The following is a 10,556-nucleotide window of genomic DNA, read 5'->3' as shown; positions in this document are numbered from 1 at the left end:
TCCAGTGCTGACACTGTACACAACTTTCAAAATACTTTCTTCCCACCCCAATACCCTGCATTATTCTGCAAGAATAGACCCATGTGTTGTAGTGCTCCAAGCCATTATATTGGTTTTCCTCTTCTTGCCATCACAACCATTGTCTTGTAACATTGTAGTGCTATGTTAGCATTTTTTCCTTATGCGCTGGAGTGGTGATGACACACAGATAGAGGTATTTTGGAAGTATTTCTTGTTACATCATGTAGAATTTAATATGAAAGGCTCTGACTCATACTTTCCTCTGCATGCTGTCCTGTGAAGCTAGGAACATAAACCAGTTATGAGCGCAGAGTCAGTTCTTGAGTCTTATCTGTTCCTACTACCTTTCAGTCTTTTTCAAATCTGTTATTTATCTGCCAGCAGAAGGGAAAGGGGCGAATCTGCTAAGCCCATTGATTCAGAATCTGAAGAATTACATTTTTCTTTGTTTAAGAAAATACCTTCACAATGTATAAAGCACCACCAACAAAAAAAGAGAACTTCTAAAAGTGCCGCCCTCCTTCACCTCTTCCTCCTAACTTTCCCTTCTTAAATGTCTTTCCTGCAAGGAGCCTCTGGTGCTTGAGGAAGACTTTAGAGTCATAGTTTACATTAAAAATTGGTTTCTGTGGAAGGAGGGGCACACAGGATGATCTGAAAACAGGATGTGTTTTGGACACATTCCTCTGTTTGGTTCTCTATTTTGGTTTTACTTGGAGATTCATTTCCTTTTCATAACTGCTTGTAGTTCAGTGACCTGCTGAATTAGTCAATTCTAATGCATTACCTTCAATCTTATGATTGAAGCTTTTTTGAAGTATACTCTTTAGAAAACAGAAATGCAGCACTGAGTTTAAGTTGCCAGTTAACGAGGAGAGAAATGCGGTCTGTACCACAGTGGTGTGGCCTACAGAGACCCAGATAGATTCAGGTCTAAGAGAATGACTTCCTCTTTCCAGCCTTCTCCCAGCAAACAAAGACTTTGATCTCATTTTAGAGAAAAGAAACATTATCTGTCTGCCAGAATGACAACAGAAAATTTCCAAAAGCTGATCTGGAAATGTTTAAAAACAACATAATGACAGTTGGGGTTTTTTTCTGCATTGCAAGCAGCAGTCTCTTGCTGTTTAAAAGCTGAATCTGCGCCTCTGATGACATGCATTGTGGTGGCCTCCTGCTGGGCTGGTGCAGCCAGCAAGCCCTCCCTGCGAGGAAGGAGGTAGCAGCAGAGCACCCGCTGACACCCAGTGCTACTCTGTTCTGCTCCATTTGTGGCCTTCTGCAGCTGACTTTGGGTGGGTCCTTAGGATTTGCTGTCTGATGTTGCGAGAATACAGGCTTTTTGCGGGGTTCACTACAAAACCTCGTTTAAACTGACTGTGGTCACTGAGGAAGTGAGTATTGACTGATTAAAAAAAAAAATCACCCTAATAATGCTTATAGCGGTTTGTCTAGAATACTAAAATGTGGATGGGTGTCTCTGTAGTACTATCATTAAGACCATTTAGATTTCTATACACTAACCACCTCTAAGCTGCACTCAAAATAAGCAAGTTCAAGTGGTGTGTTTGATCTGGAACACAGTCTGCCTGTGGTTTTGCCTGTACTGCAGAATTATCATTTTAATTGATTATAACTTCATGGTGCAAACCATGCCATGTAGTAATATAGTTTAAATATCCTTATGCTGAGATAGTTTAGATTAGCAGTGGAACTCGAACAAGGTCCACTTTTAGCACTACTGTAATAGCAAATCTTGAAATTAATGGAACTTACGGATAAGACTCTTACAGTGCTTTTCCTTTCTGGAATTGAACTGTACATATTCTAAGTATTTTTTTTCCAATAATGACTTGATGTAACCTCTTCTACATAAAGTTCTGCAGCATATACATATGGAAAATTCATACATTTAGAGTAAAGGAGAGTGCTGTTCTTTGTAAAGACCAAAAAAATTAAACCCATGCATTGATCTTCTTAAAACTAGGACTTCAAAGCAGGACATTTCAACATATCAAATGCAGTAAGACAAAGTGTAGAATGAGCATAGAAGTATCTACCTGCAGTGAAAGACATATCTACTGGAACTGGGGAATAAAGTGACTTTTTTTTAAAGGAGTGTCACATGACAGTCATCAAACAGTAATAAATTGCAGAGGCATCTACAAAACCAGAGTTGTTAAAGATATACATCAAAAATATTATCATATTAGCTAGCAGAGTCCAAAAGCTGAGGAGCAAAGCTCATGTTAATGATTTGCGGTTAGGTGGCATTCGGGGCAAGACTGCCTCATAAGATTATCTTTTGTAGACTTGGACCTGTGGATTCCAATTAGTGCCAAAATAACAAGATCCTGGTTCTACCAACTTGTTTTAAACTCTATTGTTTTTTTGAAACCTTGTACTTAAACAATTAAGATTTAGAATTTCCTACAATTTTGTATGCATTGAATAGAAGAGCTTGATTAAAGACAGATTTTCACACAGTTCTCTTTTTACTTAACCAGTCTCACCTTTGAACTGAGGTAAAATAGGATTTTTGAAAGCTAGAAGTAATGGTGTCTATCATTTGAGAAAGTAAAAGTGAGAATGGGAATGAATAGCAACGTAATCTGTTTTTTTCTTAAAAATATAGGTGTTGGTAAACTAGTCACAAATATTTTCTGGGTTTTTTAATGTGTATGTAAAGATTGTTGAATTTATTGCATATGAATACAGGGAGTAATTGCATTTTGCTATTCATATTAGTGCCTTTCTTAAACTGAGTGCTTTAACAGATGCACTTTACATACACCTCAGTGACTAATGGAATTCTGCCGTAGCTTGATTGGGACTCAACATCTGTTTATTGGATGAGCATCAACTGTGGTATTCAGGCAAAACTGGGCGGTCATTTAGGGGTTGTAAAGGGTTTCAAAATTCTGCTTTTTTGAAGGTACAAATGAGCATCACACTGTTATGGTGCTATCTGCTCATATGTAGTGACAAAAGGTAAACCATAGGATCAAACATTTTCTACTTCCTACATGTTCAGTGTTCCCCTCAGTGGTTCTCCCATGTCAGAAAAAAATGAAATGTTTAATTGTAGTTGATCTATTTGACTGTAATGCAATATAAAAAAAATGTTGCCTTTTCCAATTTAGTGCAATAATGAAGACTGACCTTCAAAGTATTTTCATGGAACAGGTATTGTAGTGGCTTAGTTATTGAGCCTTAACAGGCTCAATAGTACTCCTCAAAGTTTTACTAACATATTGCAAGGTATACAATTGTACAATTACAGTTTTTCCATATTGTAGAAAATAAAAAAATGTAACTTAATTTTGATATCTTATTTTTAAAGTTCATGGTTAAGTAAACATCTGTCCCTTGAATCTGGCAAACTGGCACTTTTCCAAATCAGAACAGAACACAGTATTGCAAAGCACCAGTGTAATTAAAGAGGGAAGTAATTTGCATTATTTTTCTATAAAACTACTCTTGAGTAACAGATGGCAATCGCAAACATATTGCTCCAGAGACTTATGGAAGCCTATTTGTTCCATAAAACTCAAGAGTGAATATTAACCCCAAAATTACTCTCTTCAGTGCTGAAAAATGATGTGTAGTGATCTTCAGTATGGTGGTAATTACAGTACATAGCAACTCATGTCTCTGAAAATACAGATACAGGGAAATGTTTCAGAGATTAGTTTTTCATTTGCAGTTTCCTATAATCTGATTATTCATGCTAGTCTGAAATAATGAACCAATTTGGTTTGACTGCTTCAGTGCCAAGTTGCCATTATCATTTATAAACTTAAATCTTGTAATAAGTATTGTAACAACCCATCTTAACATCTAAACAGCCCAACTGCTAATTACACAGTACAAAAAAGAACCAAGCAGCCATGTTTCCAAATTCCACCCTGCACTGGGCAGAGGTCTCCAAGTGTGTAAAAAAAAAAAAAAAAACAAAAAAACCCGGCAATTCCCCCCATCGTTGTTTTGCTGCCTTGATTCTGCTCTAACACGTGATATCCTGGTCTCCCAGTGGTCTCAATCAAACAAACAATTAAATTTTTACTTGAATCACAACACAGCATCTATGATATAAAATTAGGTTTTGATACAATTAACTGGAAGTTAGATTAGCATTCATGACAAGCTCTTACTGGATTCACCTTGTACAGAGATTTACATCAGACCTGTCACTGGATTTTTGATGATTTGTTATCACTAACATATATTGGCCAGGAACACCACCAAACTGAGACCCTTAAGGAAGATTTGGAATAATTAACAACTAGGAGCAGAATAGCTTTGCATTTTCAGGCTTATAATAGCTGAAGGTATTTGTTTGGAGCGATTCCTCAGAATACTTTGCACAAATACAGCAGTAGCCAGGCGTTAAGACTAGTTTAGCCCTATTTCACCCCATCAAATTGCAGGTTAATGTCATGGAGTGATTTTTTGTGTGCTTGGAATATGGAGGTTAACCATGTATGACAGAGCTTTAATATTCAAAACTAATTTTGTTTGATTCTGCATAGAACACAGCATATATATTTGCAAATTAGCACCACAAAAAATGAGAAAGGACCTTTTACAGTTGTAGGCTGGGTTATAACGAATAGATCTGGCTGCAGACGGGAGACACTTATGAGCAGGTATCTCTGGACTGCTGTTAGGCGGTTGAATCTCATTTGCACCCCCAAATCCCATCTAGAGGGTGCTTGAAACACTTGCAGCTAAAGAGAAATCCCAGGGGCCCTCAGGGCCTCCTAATGCTGCACCTCACTCCTGCCTTACTTCCAGGCAGCTGTCGATCACGATGCCCTGCTGGGTGACTAGCAGGAGTGGTGCCCTGGTCAGCGGGTGCCAAAGGGCCGTTCCTGCATGGAGGTGAGGGGAAGCCTGGAGGGATCTGGAAAGGAAGCTTGTGGCTCAGGCCTTGCAGGATGACAAACCCTTAAATGAATGATTTGGGGAAAACGTCTCTTTTCCCTTTGTTTTCCTAAGAGGGAAGTGAGAACTGTTGCAGTGATTTATACTGTTAGAGATTTCTGTTTATAGCTTGTCTAAAGGCTACAATTTTTAAGTTAAATTAAAGCAATAGCTCTTCACTGTCATTTTAAAGCGTTTCAGTAATGCTATTTGTTTTTATAGTGCCTTATGACATCCTGTGAGGAACACAGCATAATGAATACATAATGAGGCTGCCTCACACCAAGAGATAATTATTAGTGGAAAAAGATGGGGAAAAGTGTTTATTGAAGTGCTCTAGAATAGCCATATGTTGTTCTAGAATACCCACGTTTTTAGTGCTACTTGAGACTGTGAAAATAATTTTTCTGTTGTGTGAACAACAGTTTCTTCCTTACTAGACACTCCCAAAGCAACACATAAACATTTGAGGCCACATACGCACTCACATTTCACCTGTGCTTATTGGTGATGTGCAGTATTATGCCATTATTTACTGTGTCACTTGAGCAGATAAATACATGACTCTATTTACAAATCTAGCTAGTTTCCAAAGAGAATTTAGCCCAGTCCCTTGCAGAATGAGGCCATCTGATTGCTCAGCTACAGCAATTCTCCAAGCATCACTAAATTCAGGATGCGTGTGTTTCTATGTAGAAAACTCGTGCATCTACTGCCATTTGAGCACCAAGAAGGCAAGGTCTCAGACCTAACGGTTTGGGCGCTAACGGACTTAGCGTCAGTGCACGTAGGTTTTTAAACTCAACCTCACAGATTACATCTGTGTTCACATGGAAATACACAGAGAAGTGTCTGGCAGAGTTCTTGGCTCGGTGCGGCCACGCGTTGCCCGCAGGGCCCTCCAGCACCGCAGGGAAGGGGAAGGCAGACGCGGGGCTGGCCGCTCTCGCCCGTGCGGGCCGGCGACGCCAGAGAGGCGGCTGCTGCACAGCACGCGGCTTCCGCGCACGACGGCCGCGCCGGCAGCGCCTGCCAGAGCCTTCGCGTTAAACTGGAAGATACTCACAGACGGCGGCCGTGCGGGCGGTGGCAGCGCGCTGCGCTCCGCCCGTGTGCCGCTCCCCGAGGCGGCTCCAGCCGGCAGCAGGGACGGGTCGCCGGCCGCTCGGGTGCCCTGCCGCCGTCGCCCGCAGACTACATCTCCCGTCGGGCCCGGGGCGCTTCCGGCGCGCCGTGACGCGGGGCGGTGCTGCCGCCCGTGAGTGGCTGCCGGGCGGGGCGGCGCTTCGCTCCCTGCCTGCCTCCCTCCCTCCCTCCCTCCCGCCCTCCCTCCCGCGGTCGCCCCCTCCTGCTGCGGCGGCGAGCCCGAGGCCGAGGGAAGATGGCGAAGACCTACGACTACCTGTTCAAGCTGCTGCTGATCGGGGACTCGGGCGTGGGCAAGACCTGCTTGCTCTTCCGCTTCAGCGAGGACGCCTTCAACACCACCTTCATCTCCACCATCGGTGAGGGGCCGCGGCCGGCCGCCGCCGCCATCCCGGGGGCGACAGGGGTCCCGGCCGGGGCCCTCCCGCCGGGAGGGGAGCCGCCGGGCGGGAGGGAGGAACGGAGGGGCGCCGCCCGTCTCGCCGCTCGGGGCTGGGGCCGCGCTCGGCGGCCTGTGCGTGGCCGCTGCGCGGGAGTGGGCGGGAGCCCCGCGGCCGTTACGGGCCCCGCCGCCGCCGTGCCCCGGCCGCCGCGGGGGCAACGGGAGCCCAGCCCGCCCGCGCTCGGGGGCGCCGCTCCCGCCGTCCCCGTGGAGGCGGCGGGGGGCCCGTCGGGGGCCGCGGTGCGGGCAGGTTGCGCGGGGGAAGGGTTTGTCCCCGGCGCGGAGGCCCGGAGGGCGGCTCAGTGGCGCGGCCCCTGCCCGGGACCCGCAGGATGCGATGTGGTCCTCCAGCGGCCCCCGCGCCTCCCTGTGCCTCGGCGACAGCAACAGTTGGCTCGGCCTCGGCTGTGCGCAGCCTTTGGGCCGCTCGCCTGTTGTTTCTGCTGGTAGTGGAAATGATGTTTCTGTAGGGCTGTCTAGGCAATGGCCTGCACAGGACTGCATCAGTAACGAGTCCTACGCAAAATCCAGAACGTTGCACTGGTGGAGTTACAGGATGATCTTTCTGTCCGTTTTTCTTGCACTTTCATTATTGGTCGCTTCATGTTTAGACGTAGATTTTCGGAAAGTGGAAGAGGGCTTGGACTGCTTAAGCTCACTGTGGCTCCTGCTAAGCTGCTAGTGACAGTGACTAAAGCACTCTCGGCAGGTAGTTTAACTCTCTTCTTTTCTCAACTCTTCTAAATGTGTGTGCGTATTCATATACATGTAGCTCACGTCTTTGAGATCTGGAGTAGTTCTGTTCAAGCTCCTTAGTCGACTAGAGTTAGAAGCTCCTTAGTGACTAGAGGAACCTCTTTGATAAAAGTTGAGTTTGGTTATAAATTTGGTGGTGAAAAAGGGGTTTCTAAAGCTCGACTAACCTCTTTTAATGATAATGAGATGTGATATATCAAAACACACTGCTGTGGCTTATATTTCTGTAAGATTTAGTCTTGAAATACTTTCTGCTGAACTAAACATAAGCAAAATTTTCCAGTTCTTCACTGAGATGTTGCTGAATTGAAATCTCAGTCTGACAAGACTTGAGATTTATGGTTAGCTACTTGTAGTTGAGGTCACTTTTAAAATAAAATTAAGTACATTGTCGGTATGAAGAGGTAAACTGCAGTGGAGGCTGCTAGTATTTAGGAGGGCAAAACTAATGCTGGCTTTGAAAAATAACACTAAGAGAATGAGTAGACTCTTTATTGGAAGGAGATTGATCTAAAGATGTGGTAGAATAAAATGTGACTTGTTTGGGACATAAAATGTTACCCAAATGCCATATCCTCTTCAGACGTTTTGTTGTGCTGAACTTGGTGCACAGGGAAGAAACAAATTTTTATTTAGGCAGATGCGATTGACTAAATGAGGTACGGATAGCATTTCTAACAGTTCAAGAACAGCTTTTCTGCATTTCAGAAAAATAGTTCTGAATAATTAAAATGGCACATTCCTTTTCTTTCTGCAACCATTTTCAAAATGCTGTATCAGTAACACCAGCTAATCGAGGCCTGAGTAGCATTTTACCTAAAAATGTATTTTGCTCTATCTGTGGTATAACAAAAGGCTTAATAAACATTAATAAATGCTGTATAGTTAAAAAAAAATCCTACATTGGTACTGTGCTAAGTATAAAATATCTCTCTATACTTTTAAAGAGATTGCTAACATAAATGGGTGTGTCTGTCTTCCAACCATTTTCGTGGTATTTCTTGAACTGCTTAGCCCCTTGATGTTTCTTTTTCTCACTGATTCACTTTGAAGTCTTGAGGATTGTGAATGTGCTGCTGTTTTTTCTTACCTTATTCAGTAAATATAGGATTTGCTCTCATTTCCTTCCTTTATATTTGCTTTCACAAGGGTCTTATTTTCAACACTATTCAACTTGAAGAAACTTACTAATAATTGAGGCATACTTCTGATTCCATAGGTAGTCTTTGTGATTTCACAGTTATGTTTTCCTTCTTATAATTTTGTTTCTTCCAGTCCCTCTTATTTCTTAGCAAAGGAACTACAAACAGGAAAGTTGACAATGCAGGAAATAGTGAAACTGTTCATAAAGTGCTGATGTGTGCTTAAATAAAAATACTTGGGTTTTTTTCAGTCTTCTTCATGTATTGCCTATATTTTAGGTCAATCATGTAGAGCTAATCTGTTCCTGAAGACATGCTCTCTCTGTGAGCGCATGCTGGCTGCTCAATACTAGTCGGTTTTACAGTCGTAATTAATACGTCTGATGAGCTTAGGGGCATTCCACTTTTAACAATTGTGATTTTTTTCCTTGACCGATAAAGCACAGCGAACCATAGTGTGGAGGGAGATGCAGGGATGCAATGCTTTTCCCAAACAGGCCCCCCCTGCCAGTTGAAGTTTTAAGGTCTCCAGATTCGCATTCCTAATTGAGTACACTGAGTCTTCCTGAAGTATAAGCTGCCAGACTGTTTTGTTTATATGTTCTCCAAAAAGTGGATTCTGCAATATGATGGTACTTTGTGAATCGAACACACATCGTAACACTATGATTTTAGTTAGCACGCATGATATTATGTGCCCTTAGTGGTGCCCTAGTTCTCCTCTGGTCTGTGTCTCCACTAACATGATCAGAGTTGGTTTAACTGTAGAAGACTGAGAAGGCATATGCTTGAGATGTGTTGACGTAAAATTTTGTTGTTTAATCTTATGTATGTAAATGCTATTTGTGAGTGAGGTGAGTCACTTAGAGGTTTTTCTTAACTACATGGGATTAAACTTCTAACTGTTTTAACTTTTTTTTTCTTAGATTCTACATCCAGAAATTAAAGTAAATTTTGTTGCCATGACGAAAGGGCCCACATCATGTCTAAGCACCAAATATCTTTCTTATAATTTCCCACTCTTATTGTTGTTTAGTAGTTTAACCGGGATTAAACCACAACATTTCAATTACCAGAGCAATGGAAGCACTTTCCAAAAGGAAAAAAAGAAAGTAGGAGGGGGACATGGAAATATTGCTTTTTTATAGAATGTTTGTTTTACTTAGCCTCAATGTTCATATTATAGAAATGAGTCACTAATGAATTGTAGTTACTTTGTCATCTTGCATGATATACTTGTGTCATACTTTGCAGATTCCCTTCTCTTCTGCTGTCATGCAAAACATGCCTGTAAGGCTACCTCCTTGTAGGTTTCTTGGAGGTTTGCAAATATTCCCTTGACTTTTCTCCTCAAGACTTTGGTCATGCTATAATGATGGCTGTCCTGATTCAGACAGTAAGATCTTCCAGCCTGGTGTCCTGTGGTCAACAGTTGCGTAAGAAGTAGGATAAAAGTGCAGTGCATATATATTTATAATTTATCAGACTTCTAAAATTCTTTTTTGGGTGACTCTTGGCACAAGAGTCTTTCTGTCTTTGTCTTGCCTACCTGGCATGACTAATACCTTCAGCAAACTTTGCTACCCATTATGAGAAATGAACCAGCAGTCTTTCTCTCTGGTGATCCTTTTGGTTATTCTAAGTGATGTGTTTTCAATCTGTGAAAACACAGATTGGCCTTCAGCAACTTTAGGCAAGGCAGATCCTTGGCCTTCAGCAACTTTACGTTTTCTACATATGGCTCTGTAGCTCTGTTTGGAAAATTTCTGAAAGGGTTGACAAGTCATAATACTGCTGTGGTCCCTAGTGAGGATCAGCTTTTCACTGTTAGCATGGGATAGAAGTTTTTTTACAATGGGAATGTGTTATGTAAGGTTATGTTTAGTTTGCTTCCTGGATGGAGACTTCTGCTTTTGCACAGTTTTACACAGAAAGTAAAATGCAGTTGAGTCAGCTCATTTTCACACTTTAACAGCTCCTAAAACAAAACTTATCTTGGAGTATCTCATGTGCATTTTGCTAGTAGTTTCAGTGCGGTGTACCAGAACAAGAAGCATTAATTTAGCAGTCTCTAAGTATCTTAACTTGCTGTTCAAGTAGTGCTGTCTGGTAAAACTGGATTG

General features: G+C 42.4%; 1 protein-coding gene across 3 annotated transcripts in view; it reads left to right on the top strand.

The window, feature by feature from the left end:
- Positions 1–6,208: 6,208 nt before the first annotated feature.
- Positions 6,209–10,556, top strand: part of RAB8B (RAB8B, member RAS oncogene family) — a 31,469-nt gene continuing 27,121 nt past the window's right edge. For 2 of the 3 annotated variants that reach the window (XM_075505781.1, XM_075505782.1), the window contains exon 1: positions 6,209–6,452. In XM_075505781.1, coding sequence (XP_075361896.1) covers positions 6,329–6,452 — 124 coding nt within the window. In that variant the 5' untranslated portion in view covers positions 6,209–6,328. The remainder of the gene's footprint in view (positions 6,453–10,556) is intronic. The other variant, XM_075505783.1, reaches the window with a different exon arrangement.

This window comes from Mycteria americana, chromosome 6 (assembly GCF_035582795.1).
Source record: "Mycteria americana isolate JAX WOST 10 ecotype Jacksonville Zoo and Gardens chromosome 6, USCA_MyAme_1.0, whole genome shotgun sequence".
Classification (NCBI taxonomy): Eukaryota; Metazoa; Chordata; class Aves; order Ciconiiformes; family Ciconiidae; genus Mycteria; species Mycteria americana.
The sequence above is the reverse complement of the archived record's forward strand: the minus strand, read 5'-3'. Positions and strand labels throughout refer to the sequence as shown.